Source organism: Sphaerodactylus townsendi, linkage group LG10 (genome assembly GCF_021028975.2).
Source record: "Sphaerodactylus townsendi isolate TG3544 linkage group LG10, MPM_Stown_v2.3, whole genome shotgun sequence".
Lineage (NCBI taxonomy): Eukaryota > Metazoa > Chordata > Lepidosauria > Squamata > Sphaerodactylidae > Sphaerodactylus > Sphaerodactylus townsendi.
This window is the reverse complement of record NC_059434.1, coordinates 35,394,405-35,416,842: the sequence shown is the minus strand read 5'-3', so window position 1 is coordinate 35,416,842 and position 22,438 is coordinate 35,394,405. Positions and strand designations below refer to the sequence as shown.

General features: G+C 43.1%; 1 protein-coding gene across 2 annotated transcripts in view; it reads right to left on the bottom strand.

Moving 5' to 3' along the window:
- The window catches only part of VEGFC (vascular endothelial growth factor C), a 59,548-nt gene extending 37,613 nt beyond the window's left edge, over window positions 1–21,935 (bottom strand). The window contains exon 1 of one of the 2 annotated variants that reach the window (XR_007245643.1): window positions 21,084–21,935. Coding sequence is in view for 1 of the 2 variants with exons in the window: in XM_048509740.1 (XP_048365697.1) it covers window positions 21,084–21,227 (144 nt within the window). In the remaining variant the exon portion in view is untranslated. The remainder of the gene's footprint in view (window positions 1–21,083) is intronic. The other variant, XM_048509740.1, reaches the window with a different exon arrangement.
- Window positions 21,936–22,438: the final 503 nt, after the last annotated feature.

Genomic DNA, 22,438 nt, shown 5'->3' with positions numbered 1-22,438 from the left:
TACTTGGGGCACAGACGGCAAGTCATCCTCCTGCCTGACCCAGCAGCAAACCAACCAGTCCCTGCCTGCCCTCCCCGCCAGCCAGGAGCAACCAGGGTCCGGTGGGGCAGTGCCTGGATAACTGTGGTCAACAGCGGCTGCAGGAGAATGCTCTGGGCAACTCCCACTCCCCTTCCCTGACAGTAAGCTGAGTCAGGAAAACAGCTTACCAACTGTGTCCACCCCATCAATGATAGACGGGGTGGAACGGGCTACTGTACCAGATGGTGGAGCGGGCTACTGTACCAGATTGAAAAACTGGAAGGTGGACTAGAAAATGGCATCAACCCACAGGGAATCTAGTGATGATATGACATGAGGAGGAGGGCTTCCTCTGAAGGATGAAAGGTTTGTTGATTTTTTAAAGGGGGGGCAATGGGGTTGGTGGGCAGCAAGTGAGAGACGCAGTAGGCAAGCAAGCAGACCAGCTGGAGGGGGAGGGTTGGGTCAAGCCTCAGTAAAGCCCATTGCAGGAGAAAATGCTTGCTTGCCCCCTGAGTTTTCTAGAGCCCATTTCATTTCCCCCCACAATGGATTTTACTGATAGTTTAAAGAATAAAAAATAATTATAATTCAAAAGATCAGTATATTTTTAAACAGTATACAGACTCAATATGAAAAATACAAAAAGGAGATGACTGTAGAAAAAGACCTCCAAGTTATCAGAAGATGTCTTCTTCTTGAAAGACATCTTGAAAGATGTCTTTCAAATGAAAGAGGTATTGAAAAACAGAAGAGGGCAGCTTACTGCATTTTATTCCTGCAGACAGGCCAGTGTGTGTGCTACTTTGAATAATTATGTTTACTCAATTATATCTGCAGATATAAAGAATGACAGAAAGCTCATTAGGTGCACAAAGTTAGAGTAACAGAACTTCCCTCTGTCTTGTTATCTGTATGTTTTTTCATCCTGGTCTACTGCTACTGTTGCTCTCACTTTTGTTGACATTTCTCTTATCTCTCTCTTTTTAAAATTAACTGATACACAATGACTTTCCAGTTAGCCTTAAACCTTTTTTTACAACTACTGGATGTACAGAGATGGCACCATTCTTCAGAGATGGGCTCTCTTTTAGCTCACTCACAAAACTTGTTTACCTATATCAGATCAACTCAGAGTATCCCACAGTCTATGGAGAGACTCAGGTAAAAATGTGTTACAGTCTGAGCCTGTCAGTAAAAAAACGCTCCTTGGTTAAGTTGATAGTGAGATGGATCTCCCAAATTCAATCTCAGTCTCAGTTTCAAATCTCAGTCTCAAATGACATGCTAAGAAGCCTTCTTACATATTTTGTTGAAGGCTTTCACGGCCGGAATCACTGGGGTGCAGCGTGGTTTCCGGGCTGTATGGCCGTGTTCTAGCAGCATTCTCTCTGGACGTTTCGCCTGCATCTGTGGCTGGCATCTTCAGATCCTCTGAAGATGCCAGCCACAGATGCAGGCGAAACGTCAGGAGAGAATGCTGCTAGAACTTCTTACATATTATTAGCTATTGCTAGTTGGGCAGAATAACTTGATGGAATGAGCTAGAACATTTCACCTACTTGATGGGGAATAGTATTTATCTTGAAACTTTAAAGAGTTGCTTGGTGAAATAAAAAATGACTGCTTATTCTTGGTAAATTCAAATACAAGTTCGTATTAATTAGCACTGTGCTAATATTTCACTTTCATATCACATTAGCCTTATTCCTTGTATCGAGTTATATGTTATAGTTGACTTGTTGGTAATTTAAAATCTGACATCTCAACCAGTGAATAATTATTTTATTATGTTACTCTGACTTCGCCAGTATTTATCATCACTGAGTTTTGACAGCCCTGAATGTTTAAATGATGGAATCAGTTGTGGAAACTGATCTCACTACTTACCTCTGTTTATAATATGTTCCAGATTAATAAGCAACATTCTTATTCTTACAAATGTTTACATATTATTTGTTAGAACGTTGAGTAAACAAAAGTAAAATACAATCTAAATATTTAACAAAGGACAACAGAAACTAGTAATATATTCTTGGGAATAAATAATACCCATACTTCATGAAGTAATGTGCAATAGTGCTGCAAACAAATGGTAAACTTTATTGCAAAAACAAAGGGCCTCTTCTAAAGTCATAGAGCATGAATTCAGAATTGTTAAACAATTTTTGTACAGTTTATAGAACCTGACAGTATTACCATGGCAGTAATATTAGTTAGAAGACCACCTACCTTATGTAGCCTATTCTAACAAAAATGTCAATAAAAAAAATATTAGACCATGAGTATAAAAAAAAATAAAGAGCCATCAAATAAATAAATAGGTTTGTTCAAACAAAGAAGGATTGGTTAAGACTATTAATTTATTCACATTATTTATTATCAATTTTATATACCACCCCTCCCTTGAAGGTCTCTGGGCGGTGCACAGAATAAATTAAAACAACACTAAAGGAACATATACACAAACACAACCACACATAATATAGACTCCACTAAACATCATATTGAAAACCCAGTGAAAACAGCGTACCATACACAAATATTGGCATCCAGCTTTAAAATCTTCATAAAAACCCTCCCAGAAAAGGAAAGGGAGCGGGGCCCCATAGATGTTAAGGGGTCCAGGAGGTAAAGGAGAACAGAAGGAAAACAAAAGGAGGGGGCGAACATCAGCTTCCCCCCCCCCCCAAAGCCCTGTGGAACAACTCAGTCTTACAGGCTCTGTGGAATTCACTGAGATCCCGCAGGGCCTGGACAGCTGGCAGTAGAGTGTTTCGCCAGGCAGTGGAGGCCAGCCGCATCATTGAGAGGCCGGAGACCACCAACAAATTGGCCTCTGTCGAATGCAGAGGCCATGCAGGGACATATGGGATAAGATGGTCCTGAAGGACTGTTCCAAATTATTCCAAATTATTCAGTGTACATTTATTCAGTGTATAATTCAACAAACAATACATGGGAATGTAAAGTATTCGATGATAAATTTAATATGGATAAATAAGGAAATGGGACATTTTATTTGGTTTGTATTTGGCAGTAAACATGAACACCCAACTGTCCCTAATGGTGCACTGGCCTTACCATAAGTATTCCTTCTACCTGGAGGTAGGAAGAACATCTTTAATATATGGGTGATCCTTCCTTTCAAGTTTAGAGGCAGAGACAGGAAGCTGTTAGGAGGCACTTGCCTTCCTTAAGTCAGAGACTTCCATCACAAGTATTCAGAGTGCTATACATTTTTAGAAGAACTTGAGACAATGAACAGGAAATACGTAGAAAACAGCCCAAGATGATCAACTATTTATAGATGGAAGATGGAATCAATAGCATATAAAACAGGTAATGATTCTGTTACCCTATTAGGAAGTCGGGGCAGAGAAAGAATGCCCTTTATACCTATTAGCAAAAGGAACATTAACACCAAGTCCAGTATTTAATACTTAATGAAATATGGGATATCCAATTAATTTTTACTCTATAGAACATGATAAAAACACTTTTTGGCCAAAAACCATTTAAGTTTAGATTCTTATCTATTTTATAATACTGAAGTAGATAAGATCCTGTTGATCAAGACCCAGATCAGACTAGCCCAAACTTCTCAGATCTCTGAAGCTAAGCAAGGTTGGCCCTGATCAGTATTTAGATGGAAATACCAGGGTTCCTGCTCAGAGGCTTGCAATGGAAAATCATCTATGAAAGTCACTTGACGTGAAGACCCTACAGGGTTGCCATAAGTCAAAAAGTAGCTTGACCCTGTTGCAATATTAACACATGTTGCAGCTTTGCAAATTCTTTGATTCTTGAATTAGTATTTATGGTAGGAGATGTATTTAAGTGAAAATAAGCCTATGGGACAGAGTCTGATCAAGAGATGGTCCCCTGCAAATGTGCTAGCAAAATCATGTCACTCATTTTGAAGAGACCAGCTTTTTGTTATTTTCTTCAGTTTCTATTTCCATTACAGATATGCATCTAGATGTATCCTTTATCAGCATTTTCTATTTGTATCTCTGGATGGTATCTGGAATTTTCCAGGATACTAGGGAATGGGACCTGAAAAATCCTGGAAATATTTGGCAGTAACCAGGAACACTGAGAGTTAGTGTTTTAAGGCCTACCTAATCAAAGTTACGGTAGTCACATTCTCGTTTACACAACTTATATACACTGCTTGCTCACACATTTTACATACTGCTGTCATATATAAACACACAGTAAAAACTGTTCAACACTCTATTAATACTGCTGACTTCCTTCTCCAGTGCACCTTTTCCTTCTTCAACATTTGTTTTTAAGCTTTGCTGGCATTTTTTGGTTTACTTCTGTCCATAAGAAATTTACCAATGGCTGAGTGCAAGTCTGTGCAAGTTAATTAAATACTGCAAAATCAGAGCTCTCATCTAAGTGTGAGTGAATGTGTGCATGTGTGTAGGATAATGAGTTTCATTATACAATCTGTGTTTACTTGTCATGCCTGTTTTTCACTGATTTCATCACTGGGGAGGAACTGGAGAAAACACTGCTTTTCCACAAGTCTCTTCTTTGATTCAACTGCAGAGTATTTAGTTTGTCAAGAGAAGTAACAAAGTTCATAGCACTGATTTTCTCAAATCAGGCTGTGAATTATTCAGCATGAACTAATGAACCTCATAAAATAACTATCAAAAGCCTACTTGTTCCTCACTTGTTATATATCATTTTCCAAAATGCAAGCTTGTGGATTTGAAAAAAGATGTTTATCAAACAGTGTTTTACAAGAGTGGTTAAAGTCTAATCTATATATATAAAAAGCGAACAGTGACTTTGTTAGTCACTCCGTAACGCCAAAAAGGCTGGATGGATCACCCCAAAATTTTCACATGACATTCCTCCCTGTTGCAGGCAGGTAATCGGACCTTCAAAACGCCGAAAGTCGATACCTGTGCCAGGTAAAACATCTTTTTCCTGGCGCACCAGGCCATGAAGCTGGCTGTGTTTAACTGTCACCCTTAGAATGTTTGTGCATCATGTCTGTGGCCTGAGGGCTTGGTATGAGGGCTTAGAATGTTCGCGCAGATGGGCAGAGATGAGCAGTGAAAACAGTAAATAGGTAACACTGTTAGGTAATACAACTGGAAGTGAAACACATACACACTTTGCCATGTGAGACACCAAGCTGGGGTTTCCCCCTCCACACACGCAGGTAACTTTCACTTTCTGTGCCTCACTCACTGCTACCACATAACACACATACTTTCATAACATCCAGCTCATCCTCACACACCTCACTCTGCCCTCCCTCACATCCAACCACCACTTATCCACTTCCTCACCCATATTTGCCACAGCTCTCTTTTACTAAAAGCGAGCTGCGGTTTGCCTTTTCTTCTAAGAAAATCCATGGGGTGGGGGGCGAACCAACACTACCAGCTCTGCTTCTTTTGCACATGGCCCTTTAAGAACCCAGGGAGCTGGTCTCGATCTGAGCGCCTCACCACCCTGCCTCTGCTGCCTGACTGGGATAGCCTCCTTGCCCCAGTTCTGCCTTACCCATGCCAGGACTGTGCGTGTCAACCAGCCTCTGGACAGTTCCGTTGTGGAATGGAAAGGGTTACCTTATACTAAAAAAACAAGACAGCACCATATAACAATGTGAATTGAAAAGGGAAAGAGGGATTCCATTTGACCACCCCAAAAGGCTATGCTGTGGATCATTGGACCTGCATGGACATCTGTGTGGGTTGCGGACTGTCATGAGAAGGACAATTGCCACAGCAGCGCGTGGCTGGGCCCCGCTAGTTGGCTTATAAGAATTATAAGAATTTGGAATCCAGGCTTAGGTGTAAACAGGCTTAAGTGTCCTGGTGGCAGGCACTGATCTTCTGTGGCTACACTGTGCTTTGGCCAGAATCTGGTGAAGAATTATTGTTCTAATTGCCTGGGGTGGAGTTGCAGGCAGTCAATTGAGTATTCCACCTCCTTTGGCCCAGCATGGGCCTTTTGCCATTGCCATGCCTGCACAGTGAAAGTGTCTCCTGGAAGACTAAGGGCCTGTGTTATGCTCTTCCTGGTCCTGATGTTTCTGTGTAGCTGGTGGCCTTGGCTCCTTGTGTTCTTCCACTCAGGACTCTGAATCAGAGGCCCTTTCCGCACCGCAATGGTGTGGGGGTGCATCGGCATAAACAATGCCGACGCACACACACCCCCCCCCGGGACCGTTCGCATGGACAGTCCAAGGAGGGCAGCAGACGGCGGCGCAGCCTTCGCACAGGCTGCACAGTCACCAAATGCCTACCTTGTTTCCTGGCTTCCAGCTCATTGCAGAAGCCAGGGGACACACCCCTGCAGCCTGGAGCGACGGCTCTGCGACATGCCGGAAGCCAGGAGACAAGGTAGGTATTCGGGAAAGGGGGGAAGTGGTGCCTTCCAGCCGTTGGAAGCCACTGTTTCTTCACGCTGCTCACGAGTTGCGAGGCCGTGCGAACCCCTCCCCAGAGATGCTGTTTTTAGCGTCCCTGGGACGCTGTATTCCGCCCGTGCGGAAACAGCCAGAGGCACTGAGCTAGTTGAAGGTCATGAAACCCCCCTGATCTTCAACTTTTGTACTCCCTATCCCGGCAGCTTATACTTGGGGAAATTATGGCTGCTGTGTTATAATGTATTTTATGGAGTTTCTGTTTTGGGGCAGGCAGAATTTCTACCATTTTGCTTGATACCATTTATAGCCATTATAGTCAAATTTATAATGTATGGAAACCCTACATTCAGCAGGCAGAAAAATATAATGTTTACTATTTATTTGATGTGGCTAAATTATACTTTTATCCTCTGATTTTTGTCTGCAGCTTTCAGATATTCTTGTTGGATTTCACTGCACAGATATGTGACAAAATGCAAACAGAAACATCCATGTGCTATAATTCTTTAAGGTCTTTGAAAACTCCATTTGACTTTAGTCATCTATGCAAAATACTGTGCTTGCAAGCATTACCTGATAATAGTGACAGCTCATATCCTAATTTCAGAATGCTAATCAGTGATTGATCTAACCTTCCCACATTCATTCAAGGACCAATTCATATGATGCAAAATGCAATGTTGTTATCAAAGGGAGGGTGTATATGTGCAGGCACCTCCTCCACCCTTTCTCAGTATGCAGGCATCCTGGCAATTACATTGAAGTTGGGGGTGGGGGAGCAGGGCTATATGAAAATAACTGTACATGAATGTATTTCATGCCTGCTCTTCCTCCATGCTCATATAGCTCATAGCCTTTCTCCCTCACTGCCCAGTGAGTCAATCCACAGTATGTACATAGTTAAAATCAGAGTTTTCTAAACAGAATTTGGAGAATCTATAAATGTTTTACCCCAGGAGATTCTCTGCTCTGCATGTAAAACTAGTGTAAGAGTACAGACTCAGTTTTTCATACATTTTCTGTTTTGCATCCATCTGTCCTAAGCAGTAGGAGAGCTTACCTGACAAATGGTTGTTGTTTTAAAACAAGTTAGTTGAAATATTCATTTTATATTATGCCACAGTACACAGTATTTTACAGTGTTTGACAAAAAAATTAAAAGGACAAAAATCTGCCATTATTTTACTTGCAGTTAGTGCAAGACCTTTGCGCAACTGAAATAATGTTTAATAAGTTGTCAGTATTATACACAGTAGTACCTGCTGAAGAATGTGAAAGCATTACCATATAACACATACATCCTATTTTTGTTTTAAAAACTGTTTTAAGATGTTTCAGTTCTTTAGAACTGACGGTCTAGAATCTTATGCAATTGTATAAGAATTTAGTTTTATAGCATTGCTAGCTAGCAAGACTGATGGCCAAAGAGCTGGATTAATACCTGGGATACATTGATTCAAATATACTAATGAAAGTTGATACAACTATTCTAAATGGGATGTGATCCTAAAATAGAAGCAGGGACAATTTGCAGTTTTCTGCCCAGGGTGGTTTCCACACAGGTTATCTGTTCTGAGTTCATTGCTCAGTGGGGTTTTTTTTTCTGCTTCAATATAGCATTGTATCGAGATTCTAGCCCAGTGATTCCCAACCAGGGTTCCATGGTACCCTGGGGTGCCGTGAGCATGTTCCAGGGGTACCACGGAAACCAGGGTACCAGCCCCCCTTACTTTTGCAATGTCTTCCACCGGTGCCAGCAAGGACATGGAGCTGGCCCAGGGGGCAGGACCTGCTGCAAGGTCAGTAGCCACTTCCCACCCCACAGTGCTTCCTTTCACCCTGGGAGGAGAAGGGGGTGGGCGGTGGGGGCAAGCAGGGGCACTGGGAGGGGAAGGTGGAGGGGGTGGGTGGCAGGCAGGCATGCAGGCAGGCAGGGGCACTGGGAGGGGAAGGTGGGGAGGATGGCAGGGGTACCGTGAGATATTAAGAGTGAGGTCAAGGGTACCGTGATGTTGAAAATGTTGGGAAACACTGTTCTAGCCTATGCCAAAATGATCCCTCCCAGACCACAAGTTGCTGAAGAAGGGGATCGTGTGCTAGAGCTGTCCCCTTTTTTTCCCCTCCACCTAGGAGGTAAAATTTGAAATGTTCTATCTCCTCCTCTTTATTTTTTAGTACCAGCTAGTAGTGTATCAGAAGAGGAATGTACAGGGCAGGTTGGCTATAGAACAGCAAAACACTGGTCATTTCCACTCACACAAGATCTTCCACTCACACTGAATGAGTGTAAATGCAAGTCATCGCACACAGCCCTTGTACTGTGTCAGCTTGATTGTGTCCCGCCTTGTATTTCTGCGTGCTCAAGGCATAGCGTAAGGAACATTTTAGTAACTCCTGCCACTAAATGACCTCATTTGATCAAATCATATTCAAACTGTACAAAAATGCCAATGGAATTATACTAAGATATGATGTCTCTTCCAAGATCACATGGAAGAATCCAACCCACTGATTCCAAAAAATGAAGCACCCTTGCAGGGGTGAGATTCAGCAGGTTCACACCACTTCGGCAGAACCAGTTGTTAAAACGGTGCTTGTAAACAACCAGTTGTTAAATTATTTGAATCCCACCACTGCATCCTTGTACCAGTCAACATACATGTTATCTGAAGAGGCAAAATTGATATTCTCTAAATGAAATCAGTAATGCTAAATTGGCTCCTGTTCCTCTGACCTACCTCATCTAACAACCATAGACTTTGCAGCTTGCCTTTGGCAAATAGCATTTAACATGTTGGCAAATAGCATTTAACCAAATAAATAGATGTGTAATACTACCCTCCTTCCCCACCAGTATACTCTAGAGGCAGAACACTACTATTCAGGATGGAGGTGGAAGTGGGGGGAAAAACACAGCACTCATTTCAACCTTAGTAATTCTTGTTAGACATAATTATAGAATATGTTTTCCTGGCATGATCTAGCAAACATGTTGGGTTAACTAAATATGAACTCAATTTTATGGGGGGGGGGGAGGATTGGAGGGTGGTTTTTTTGTTTTGCTTTCAGTGGTAAACCATTTGAAGTTCAGAAACAAACTGCCTACACTGAGAAAAGGAAAAAACTACAGAACAGAAAATGCTAATACTACAGGAGCAGCAGATATTCACATCAGAATCCTACACTTGGGCTGCTTTTGCTGTTTTTCCTACTTGCTGTTGACTCAGCCCCGCTATTCTAAGGTTAACATCATCAGTGCCAATATTGCACTTTGCTGTACCTTTCTACCTAGGTAATCACGGAATATGCCTGTGCTTGCAGCTCCCTGTCGAACATCTAGATAGGTTACACAGAAAGCAAGGATTGCTTATTACCACTTTGCTGACTTCCTGCCTTGTTCTGCCCTGGAAAGCATACTTACTGCAGATGTGTTAACCATATTCTGTCAACACCACTAGTCCAATCAAAAAACCAATCTGAACAGTTTTGAGTCATATAGGTCTCATTCAGAATCCAAACAGCAACTTCTCTTGTAACTGTTACAAGCTTAAACCATTCCAGAATGATGAAATGGGTTAAAAAGCTACATTAGAACATAAATTAAGGACAAAGCCAAGGGATCTGCAGAATATTTTTACCAAAACTCTACAGAGAATTTCATTCTGAAATATGTACAGACGTGTCTAGGGTTATGAACTAGCTTCCCACTTTTCTTTGACTGATTGCAAAATGTTTGGACAATCGCTAATATAGAATAAAACCAATATTTTTTATGGAGATAAACCTTCCCCCTCTCAATTAGCTATATTTAAGAACAGATCTCAGATAAACATATATGAATATTCAAAGATGCATGTACATACATGCATTCTGGGATTCCTAAAGCAACAGGGAGCAGAAAAGTCCAAAGATATGGCCACCATGGTTTGACTAGCCACCAGGGGGCACTCCTGTGGCAAAAGAATATTCTATAATACCAGCTTAGCTAATATAGAAAAGGAAGGTGTTGGATGCCAAACTGTTAAAAGCTGCTAGACATGTGGCAACTTGGAATTATTTTAATACCAAAGGCAGTTCCAGTAAGAATCTGGTATGTATCTGCATGTGGAAAGAGTCCTAGGAAAAGGATCCAAAGATATGTTAATCTTTATGGTGCTACCAAGCTCATGAGCACATTTTATTTCAACAAACTAACAAGGATATCTCTCTAGAATTATTATAATGTAAAACACTGTAAACTATCTAGAGTAGAAACGTGACAAAATAAGCATTAACTTAAGACATCTCATGCTGTCATACATTTTGTTAGTCTTTAGGGTTCAACAGGACTTCTGTGTAATTCTGTCTTTCCGTTGTCTGTTCTATAGTGTAAAAAATTTGAGATTGGAACATTATTTATACTTACAATGCTCCATAAAGCAACATGGACAATAATGGTGCTGCATATCATCATTTTTTTCCAGTTTGATGAGACATAAGTATACTTTGGAGCTAAAAAGTTGTCATGAGCTTTGTTAACATGAATGACAGACAGGAAATAAGTGAGCATCTGAATTTGCAACTGGAACAACAATGAAGAAAACAGAGAAGATCCTGCTATAGTTAGCACCAAGTAATGTCTTACTGAGTCTGTTCTGTCTGCACACAGTGGGTATGCTCAGAGGTGCAAGCCAAAACTCTTGTCCTCTGGCTCTACATCTGAATGTCAGAGCCTAGACATTAGCAAAAGACCAGCTTCCCCTATCATTCTTATTTTCACTGTCTTATTTTTTTCTGAGTTGACTGCTTTGCAGAGGCGTACCTAGGCAAACTGGAGCCCTGCGCAAAATCTGAGTTTGATGCCCCCCCCCTGCATGGGTGGCCACCCTCCCCCACCATGACCAAACAATGATTTTTTCCACCAGGTCGTTTCAAAGTCACCATCACATTATAGAACATCCCACAACTCACAAATATGAACACAGCAATGGGCCATGCCACACAGCAGAAATAATTTTTGGAAAATATTTTCAAAATGTTTTATTACTGCTATGAAAACATTTTATGGTGTTGTATCCAGTCCCCCCAATTGGGGGAAACAGCATCACTTTCAATGTTATTTAAACTGGGGACCCCAGATTCTCCTTTTAAGGTGGATTTAAAAGGAGAATCTGGGCTCCCTCGTTTAAACAAGTGATGCTGGAATCCACTCCCAAACAGCATCATTTTCAATGGTGTTTAAACTAGGGAGCCCAGATTTTCCTTTTAAATCCACCTTAAAGCGAGAATCTGGGGTCCCCAGTTTAAACAACATTGAAAGTGATGCTATTTTGGGTTGGATTATCCCCCACCCTGAAACAGCATCACTTTCAGTGTTAAAACTGGGGCCTCAGATTCTCCCTTTAAATCCATGCCGAAGGGGGTGGATTTAATAACCACCACCACCACCACCACCACCACCACCACCACCACCACCTTTATTAGGCATTGAGAGAATAAAAGAAAGAAAACAAACATTGGCAGGAAGGGAGTGGATTTAAAAAGAGAATCTGAAGAAATTTAGGGGTTGCCTGTTGTCAGGTGTGCAATTATTAAGATAGCAGCACCAAAATTTCTGAGTATCTTTGTGAGACCCTACTGATGATACCACCCAGGTTTGGTGAAGTTTGGTTCAGGGGGTCCAAAGTGTAGCTCCCATCTCCTATTAGCTCCCATTGGAAACAATGGGGGATGAGGGCACTCCCTTTGGGAGTCCATAACTTTGGACTCCCTAAACCAAACCTCACCAAACCCGGATCATATCATCAGGAGAGTCTCCCAAAAAATCCCTGAAAGTTTGGTGCTGCTAGCCTAAAATCTGCACCCCCTGCAAGCCAAAAACGGAAAAAACACTGAAAATACAAAATCCCTGACAAACGAACCTGCAATTTTGTCGCCCACCACAAGGTGGCGCTCTGGGCAGCTGCCCACTTTGCTCAATGGGAGAAACACCTCTGCTGCTTTGGGTCCCCATTGATGAAAAAGCAGAATATAAATTTATTATATAAATTGGAGGACTTCCAGTGAAATCTCATTTCCCCTTCCCTCAGTATGTCCTCTGGAAGCCCTCATATCCTATCCCCTTTTCCTGCTTCCCACCCACCCACCCACCAGCCAGCCCACCTTTATCTACAACTTTCTTCTCTCCCCTGGCAGTCCATAACTGGGAATACTATGGTTCTGTTGTGCAGTGCTGAGCTCAGGGTTGGGTGAAGTTCTGGGGTGGGGACCTGCCTGACTTGCAGGGAACATCTCATTTTACCATATCCCTCTCTCACACATTATTTTCTCTTTTATTCCTACTCGCAACCTTTCCCTACTTTCTTCTCTTCTTTGCATCCACCAACCAAACTGTTTTTAATCTGCCTTCTCAGCTATACTTATCATCTATTTATTCACCACCTCAATTGAGATCCTAAGCAGTTTAAATCATTCTCCTGCCCTCCATTTTGTCCTCCACCATTGTGAAATAGGTTAGGCTGAGAAGATGTAACTGGCCTAAAGCCAACCAGTTAGCTTCCATGACAGAGTGGTTATTTGTACCTGGTTCTCCCAGATCCTAAAACTTTAACCACTGCACCACACTGGCTTTAGTAGGGTGGTTGTTGTTGAACAGTAGCAAGCAGTCAGTCCTGGGCAAATCATGAAAGTTGACTGGTAGCAAATCAGTGGTGGTTGCTGTTGAGTCTGGAGGAACCGGGTTAGATTCCCCACTCTTCTGCTTGAACTGTGGAGGCTTATAATTCAGGTTAGCCTGTGCACTCCAACACATGCCAGCTGGGTGACCATGGGCTAGTCACAGTTCTTCTGAGCTCTCTCAGCCCCACCTACCTCACAGGGTGTTTGTTGTGGGGGTGGGGGGGAGGAAGGGAAAGGAGTTTGAGTCTCCTTATAGGAGAGAAAGGGGGGATATAAATCCAACCCTCCTCGTCCCCCTTCTCCTTCTCCTTCTCCTTCTTCTTCTTCTTCTTCTTCTTCTTCTTCGAGTCCTCTTTCAAGGGACCAAACAGCCTTGGAAAGGGCCCAGTCTTTTTCCTGACAGAAACCAAGGCTTGAATACTACTGTGATTGCTTACCGATGGCCACTGATGGCATCTGTGGTGTAGTGGTTAAAAGCAGGTGGCCTCTAATCTGGAGAAGCGAGTTGGATTCCCACATCTCTACATGAGCGGTGAACTCTTATCTGATGAACCAGATCCCCATTTCTACATTTCTGCTGGGTGAACTTGGGCTAGTCACAGTTCATTCAGAACTCGCTCAGTCCCACATACCTCATACAATGACTGTTGTGAGGAGAAAAAGAGAAAGGACTGTGTAAAGCACCTTGAATCTCCTCACAGGACAGAAAAGTGGGTTATAAATCCAAACTCTTCTTAAAGTTGTGGACACTTTACAATTGTGAGAGGTTTTAACCCTCCCATGTATATTTCTTAAATTCTATTTTTTTCCTGCAAACCTAGGGCTTTTATTAAGATTTGCAGAAAGATCTGTAATGTATGTCCAGGCGCCAACCTCTGGATTTAAGTATCCACAGATGGGGCCATGCTAAAATTTAGATATACTGATATACAGTTCTGTCATTTTAATGTGTAGCTGTCTATACTGTCAAGTCCAGAAAAGAAAAGGACAATGTCAGAAGTTTGATGCAATATGCAATTTTTAAAAGGTATATGAAGCAGTTAAACTTCACTTTTCCCAATAGAATGGGGTTATTTATTGCAACCAGTGTGACAGATCTGGTAAATGTGGCATGAAAGAGAGACAGGTATGATTCAAAATAGTTCAGGTAATTTGTTTTATTTTTAGGGATAAAAAAACCTGTTATTATGTTTATATTAGATGGATAATGAAAAACACTGCTTAATAGGCACTCTACAAATTGCAATTTAACAACATTTTACATGGACTATAAACTTGGTCTCAAGAGGCTTATGACAAGACCATAATTAGGAGTGGTTTCAGTGGGTGACAAAATGAGAAGGGGCTTAATTTTACCAAATCCTGTCTCAGTGTAGGACGCTGTCAATAAATAAAATTAAAATACTCACATTGTGTTTGATTGAGACAGAATGGAGCTTCTATCCTAAATCCTATTGCACAGTTTGCACTGCAGTAATTCATAACACCCTCATAAAAATAACCAGGGATTAAACATATTCTCTACAGAGTGCCAGAGACAAACAGAACTTGATAGTCTTTTTCCCACAGTTTATTAATAAAATTACTTTTTATACTGTACGGTAAAGATAACCTAGTACTTTGCAATTCCAATAACCAAGGGTTTCTGCAGAAATAATTCTAGGACAGTGATGGCGAACCTTTTCGAGACTGAGTGCCCAAATTGCAACCCAAAACCCACTTATTTATCACAAAGTGCCAACCCGGCAATTTAACCTGAATAACCCCCTCAAGCAGGGGCCAGCCTGCTGTAGCCTCCAGAAAGTCCCACATGCACCACTCTGTGCCTCTCTAGCATCTCTGCCACCTCTGCAACCCTCCCTCCCCCGGGCAGCAGCGACCTGGAGCACAGGCAGCTGAGTCCTCCCTGCTCACTGAGGTGTATGCACATCAAGTCCAGGGGCCCAGACCAGCCTAGATGTGTGTGTGTGAGGGGGGCAATTCCCCCCCCCCCGATGAACTCTGTGCGCGTGTGCCCACAGAGCGGGCTCTGAGTGCCACCTCTGGCACCCGTGCCACAGGTTCGCCACCACTGTTCTAGGAAGAGGGGATTCTATCAATTGTAACTGCAGATCAAATGAAGGTACATTCTTAACAGATGATATTTCGCTCCTTCTACAAGAATCCAAGATTTTAGGATTTTAATGACAGATGATCTTTTTCTTCAATGTATAATCCAACTGTGCATTCTTAAAATAGCTTACAGACTTAAAACACAAATAATAATAATGAGATAAACTTACACAGCTGTTGAAAAGAAAGGATTTTCACCTTTACCATGAAAAAAAACCAAACAACATCTGGTATTATTGCCAATTGATTACCTATAAGACTTGGGGAACTTGAACCAGTTGCTCAAGATGAGTATATAATATCATGTTCAAGTGGGTCTAATCTTATTCAGTTAGCTGATAGCAAAAGGTGGTGCTGGAGGAGCAATACTTGATCACAAATACCTAAGTATCCTGCAAGGTTCTAGCCTGTCCCCAATTCTTCTCAACATCCACATAAAATCACTGGAGGAGGTCATATGTAGATTTGAAGAGAACTGTCATTAGCGACATCAGTGTTGACACTTAACTCTACTTTTCCTTTTCAGAAGTAAGACAATAGACATTCTGATCATGTATCTGGAAAATACCTAAATTGGATAAGGGCCAATAAATCAACTGCTGACTTACTACTGGTCAACAAGCACCAATGAGTGCTATCTTTTGATTGGGGTGCACTCTATATGAAAGGTAAGGTTTGCACCTAGATCAGTGTTCCAAATGGACATGCAAGTCTCATCTGCAGTGCAAAGGGTGCTGATCATACTCAGACTTAATGCCTGAAGTGAACACTCAGAGTACAAACTGAAAGAAATGCACAGATAAGGGATGATGGATTATACTTGCTTCCTCAAAGTCTCTTTTCCAAGCACTTTTCTCACAGCTAGGCCCATTTCCGAAATAAGTCCAGCTAAAGAAATAGGGCCTGTAGGAATCAAGACCATAGGAAGTAAATCATTCTGGGAATGTAGTGCTTAAAATCTTGAAATGAGGAGGTTGATTCCACAAGTTTGGATCAGATGTGCATTTTAAAATAAGATCTGCTACTGTCACATTTACTTTGGCCCCAATTCTTTTAAAGTAATACACATATAAGTTATTGATTTCTAAACTTTAATATTAATCCAATTATGTTAAATGTAATAATTACTTAAGAAACAAAAGTGAGATTTTAGTTAACAGTGTGCTATGCAAGTTCATCTCAGGGCCAAACTACACATTCAGGTTTTTAATTAGTTGAGTCTAAGGAACCAGGACGCAACTCGGTTTCTCCAGACCCAATTCAGGTTCCCTGTAGCTGTACAGTAGTTGCAGGAAATGACCTTTAAAGAATAAAGAAGAGCCCAGTGGGCTTGGAACGCTTCCTGGGGAGGAGAAGAGTTCCTGCCTTCCCTACCCCAAGCCATTTTCCTGTGTTGAAACAGCATGGGGTGGAGTTATTTCTCAATTTGTGCTGTTCAGCATACAAAGATTACTCCATGTGGAATAGCAAAATGGAGAAATAACTCCCCCCAGAACCCTCCTCCCTAGTATGACATGTAGCCAACCAAGGAGACTGAGATTGGTTGTTTCTGCATTGTCCAAATATCCAGGTTGAGGAAGGAAAATATCCCAGTTTGGCATGGTTCCTGGTCCTAAAGCAGGTTTGTCCCGTAATATTTCCCTCATCCTGAGATTTTCAAAAATCGTCAGTTTGGCGATTCTTTTTTTTAAAAAATCCCACGGTGAACACACTACCGTGCAAACACCACAGGAGCAGAACTAGTTTATTTTTCCCGCCAAGCCGCCTGATCTCCCTGCCTTGCTGCCCACTCCCCTGATCTTCCCACCTAACGTCATGTCAGTTTTCAACTCTGCTGAGCCGACTGTTCCTGCCCACCCTTCCTGAAACGTTCCCCCAAGGACATTCCCCCAAGGACATCAGGTGCCATTTCACCTGGGTGAATCAGGAGTGGAGTCCCAAAATGTCCCCATTTTATTTTCTGTACATGTACTGTTGCTTAAAGCTCATAGCTAGTGAGATGTACACATTGGGCCGAATGTTAGTGGGCATATCACGGGTGGGGGGTGTCTCTCATTTCCCACAAAAATATGAGAACGTGAGTGAGAATGTGTTGTGATGCTGTGCCCCATTGTTTTTTGCTCCCACTTGCCATGTTGAGGCCTGCACCAGGCCCTATCTAGAACTGGAAAAAGGACGGTTTGTTTCTCCCCCCGCCCTTGCTGTGGGTCATCCAATCAGAAGTGCAGCCTTTTTGTGGAGGTAGCAGGGCACAGACGTTCATTCAAGCTGCCGCCCCAAAACAACAGCCACTCAGAATGTGGGACACCAGGGATGTTTGCACATGCGCGGATATGCTTACAGTGTAAATACAAAAGAGCTCATGTGAAACAAACTGGAGTATTTCCTCCAGGTCTTCACTTGATTCCTTCACAGAAATGGGCAGCCATGCGAAGGGAGAAACCAGGATAAAACAGACCTGGATTGTAAGATACCAATTGTAACCTGGTATAATTGTGCCATGCAGAAACAGCCACTGAGAAGAAAAGCAGAACTGAAAGCTATCAACCATCCACACCTTTATGTGTTCTACCACACCCCTAGTATAGAATAAGAACTGGATAAAAACCTTTTTTTAACAGATGCTATAATAAACAGGGCCTGCACATCAGAAGAAGCTAACTGGAGGTTCAGTGAATGATTTGGGGTGATCATGCAGGTGGCAGCATTGTTGACGTCAAACTGGCAGGGATGTAACCTGTGTTAGGATGGGAGACTAGCATGAAATGTATATATGAAAAATAAAATATACTAAATATGTCATTTTTCAACCCAATATTCCCCTATGGAATTTGGGAATCCCACTCTGGAGAGATAACAAATAGTTTCTGTACTTTTTAACTCTGCAATTCCTCTAAGGAACGGTCTTAGGCTCTCAAAATACTTACAGGTTAACTACCAGTAGTAAGATATAGTTTTTATTTATCCTTTCTTCAGAGATGACAGCATCTGAAAGCTGTCCATTATTATACAAATCATAGTGTTGGATCCAGCTAGATTTTTGTTCTCAATCTCACCCAGTTTTCCTCCAGCCCATCCTGCATGGCTTTTGCTCATGATGATCCCATGACCCTTCCCCCCCCCCCCAAAGCAGCCTTGTTGGTGGTCAAAAAGGGTCCCCATCCTCCCTTTTCAATAATAGAAAAGCCACCTAATTCAAACCCTTTTTTTTAATGAAATGGTGCAGTGATTAGGAAAGCAGATCTACATTCTTTCTCTATGTTTAAAGAGATACTTGTTGGTGTCACCCCGGATACTTGTCCAGCTCCAGCAATAGTTAAACTCAAATAGGTAACAATAGTAGCTAAGTAGGGTCGGTTCTTGGAAGGAAAACCACCAAGTAAGACTCTGCAGAAGAAGGCAAACAATTTTTCAGTTTGGCTCTTGCAAACCATCTCTGCTTCTCACTTTGCCTTAAATCTTCTTGATGGGACTCCAGAAATCAGCTGAGACTTAATGGCATTTTATACACAATATATATTTACACCGATGGGAATAAACTACTCAGTATTAAATGTATAGAAAGTGTGATATGGGTAAGCGTTATTTATTTAGCACATTTGATCTGGCTCTTATTTCCAAGAAGCTCAGGTCATCCTCACAAGAACTTTGAGAGGTAGGTTAGGCTGAGATTTTCTTAGTAAGCAGGAATTTTAGCCAACCTAGCCACAGGCCTAATCCAATTGTGATACCATACAGGCTATATAGGGTAGCACATACACAACTAAAAATATTACACAAGGAAAAGGTAATAATGAAAGCATGTTTTCAATAAACACGCAAATCTCTAAAGCACTACATTTTAAAATGGGGAGCTGAGAAAAGTAACTTAACTTTGGCAGTATGATTACATTTTCCTTGAGACAATTACTTACAGTTTACTTATCTAATCTTTTTTTAATTCCTTCAGAATTTCCCTTCAGCTTTCTCTCATCACAGTGGGACAAATATGCAGAATAAATAGGGACTAAATCCTTTCAATTGTTCTCACTTGAATTGTTCTACTAAAAATCAGTTATGCTGGCCAGACACATGACAGCCAGATAGCAAAACTTATAATGACCTGAAGGACTGTGTGCATACTTCCCCACACATGCACAGAACACTGATTTTTCATCCCTCACAGAAATCATTCAATCTACTTAATGCCCACTGTTCCACTGCCTTCCCAGTTCATCTACATTTCACTTCCTTAGTTTTATTATCCCAGGCTTCTCACAGAGTCTCTGATTTTCAGAAAAGTATAGAGTATAGTGTGATGGACAAGACCCTACATTGCGATGTAAACTGAACTGAGTCTTGTCATATACTCTTCAGTTCTCACTAAGGGTTCTGGAAGACTGCAGTATTCACAACGCCATGTAGGTATCCTACAAATTACTTAGACATTCATTATAGCTGAAGTAATCAAGTTCAGCCTCTGACATTGGACATGCACACATCTAGGTAACAAGTTCCTGTGAATTTCTGTTCTTTTATCTTCATAACAATGTGGGTAATAGTTTTCCTTGGGAAGCTTAGCTGCATGTTCATATACACAAAGACTACAGAAAACAAACACCAAAAAATCTTTATTCTGTAATGTGGGATGATTAGCTATTAAGTTTAAACTGACAGAAATATTTGGAAATGTCCCGAAGCTACGGTTTGCACAGAAGCTTATTTTGTAAACATCTTTTTTACTTGATAAATGACAGCAAATTAAATTAAAACTAAGGCTTACAATAAATATTATGCTCACATCTTGCTACACTTAAATTCTGAATTAAAGCGAACTTTCGAGAATCTGTTGTTGGAAGCTAAGAATTTTCTGGACAGCACTTTCAAACAGAAAGGTCAAGTTAATTTCCTGAAAACCAAGTTGTCCTTTAGAAATTACAACTGCTTTCAGAAACACCACAGCAAACTTCAGAAAACAATTAAACTCTCTGATTTTGTCACTGCTTCTCTTTGCGAATCTTCATTGCAGTCATGTTGCCAAACACCCCAGTTTCCTAAAAGCCTTTCAAAGTTTTTAGCCAACAGCTATTCAGAACCAAACTGGAAAGTTTCAGCAGCGCGCACTTTCCACTCCCAAGGACACAGACTATAGGCAGTTCCACACTGTTGCCCTTGATGAAGAAGCTGGGAAATCCTCCTACCTTCCAACAGATCTACTAACACAGCAGTCCCCTTTGCTAGGTGGTAGGCTAGACTGTGCATTTTATAGGAAGCAATGAAGCTCCAAGTCCTTATCTGTACCTGCAGTACTTTAAAGTCCTATGCAAACATTAGATAAGAGAAAGAACAACTATTATTGCTCCGCACATCCTCCGGGACTGAATGGCTTGCTTTAATTGTGCAGGTCAGAAGTCACCTTATTGCGCTCGTTTTATCTCACAATCTGTAAAGACAAGCCTGTACGGACCGGAAGACCGCGTGTAAACTAATATACTTTTTAATTATTATTATTTCAAAAACGATTGTGCAGCTCAACCCCAAAGCAGACGACTCAAACGGTCAAAAGTTTCAGACAACATGCCTTGCCTAACACGCAGACAAATGCACCTTTTGAGGCAGAGAGCAACAATCAACCCCAAGCATCTTTCACTAGCCATACTCAGCAACAGTCAAGCTCCGTGTTCGTTAGCCTGACCCCTATCTGCACGTGCAAAAGGAGGTGAGTGGACTGGAAGTCTCCAGGCCACGCACAAAAGGTGTTCTTGGAAAGGGACCTTGTTTGATCACCCAGCTATAAAGGGGGGGGGGGGACTAATCCACATCAAGTGATCCGGTCACATGATGCTTGGGGAGACGGAGCGGCGGTGGGAAGCCACCTCAAGCCCCAGGGTTCCCGGGGGCGCTTGCTTACCTTCGCCTCCCCCAGATCGGGCTCCTCCTCGTAGTAGCCCTGCCCGGATTCATAGGCAGCGGCCGGCTCAGGAGCTCCCAACAGCAGCACCACGGCGGCAGCAGCCAGATAGCAACCCAGAGAGAGCGAGCCCAGCAAGTGCATCGTGCAGAGAGGGCTGCGGGGCGGGCGGGCTGGAGCGGGGGGTCGGCCGCCGCCGTGGGGTTCCCTCCAAGCCCGGCCACTTCCAGCGCGCAAACTGCCCCGAGCTGGAAGCGCCGCAGAGCCCTCCCGCCCCTCCGCTCGCCCGCCAGGCGCTGCGCTGGCCGGACTGGTCGTTTTCGCCCACGGGTTTACTTAGGGTCTGTCAGGTTGAAGCGGGGGGGGGAAAAGTGTGTGTGAAATATATTTTTTTGCAAAAAAAGCACCAGGAAGCCGGACATCCGAACCGGGCGCCCTCGGGGCTCCAGGGAGGTTGCAAGAGTTCCCGAGCCAATGGAAAAGGGAGGGGGGAGAGAAAGCTTCCTCTTCAGTCACCCTGGAGGGGGACTATAAGCCCACGAGGAGCGGAGCCGGTGTGGGGCAGCCGCGCGGTTTGGCCTCCTCCTGGCTTCCCCGGGGGTCTGGAAGGGGCAGCGGCAGCAGCAGGGGCCGGGGAGCGGGAGCCTTTTCAGCGCGCGGAGCTGAGCGGCGGCGGCGGCGGCGACCGCAGGGACCGGGCATGGCTGAGGCGCCCTCTGCCTGTGCCTCAGAGGCGAGTGGCTGGCGAGGGAGGGAAGGGGGAGGGAGGGAAGGGGAAGAGGACGGAGGGCGCCCGGCTCGATGTCGTCTTCGGGGCCGTCCCCTCCCCTTTCCCTCTCTCGCCCGCCTCTCTCTGCTTCCTCACAAGTAGCCGCTGGCTTCGTAAAGTGACTGGAGACGGGCGCGCTCCGGGAAGGGGGGGGGGGGGTGCGTAAGCGGCTGCCCTGCTTTCCAGCCAGGGATTGGCAAAGAGGAGACGAGCGCCTCAAACTAAGCTGCGCTCGAGCATCAAAGAGGGGTGGGTGGGAGCAGAGCCCCCTTCCCACATACTTCGAACATTTGTCGGTGACCATAAGTCGTCTCTGAGGAGAAGGAAATAAAAAGGGGAAAAAAGACACCGGGGCTCGGGCGATTCTTCTTTGCAACTTATGCCACCAAATTGGTGACTCACTGCAAAAGTAGCCCCGAGCTACATAGACTTGGGCTGGTTTGCCATGGCTTCCATGGTAAACCAGATAAGGCAGACGGCATATTATGGCCTTTACAGGACCGCCAATGACAGAAGAGACTGCTGGGGTACACTGGGTGCTGATTTTAACTGCTGGTGGCATGTCCAAAGCAGATTTGGTAACCAT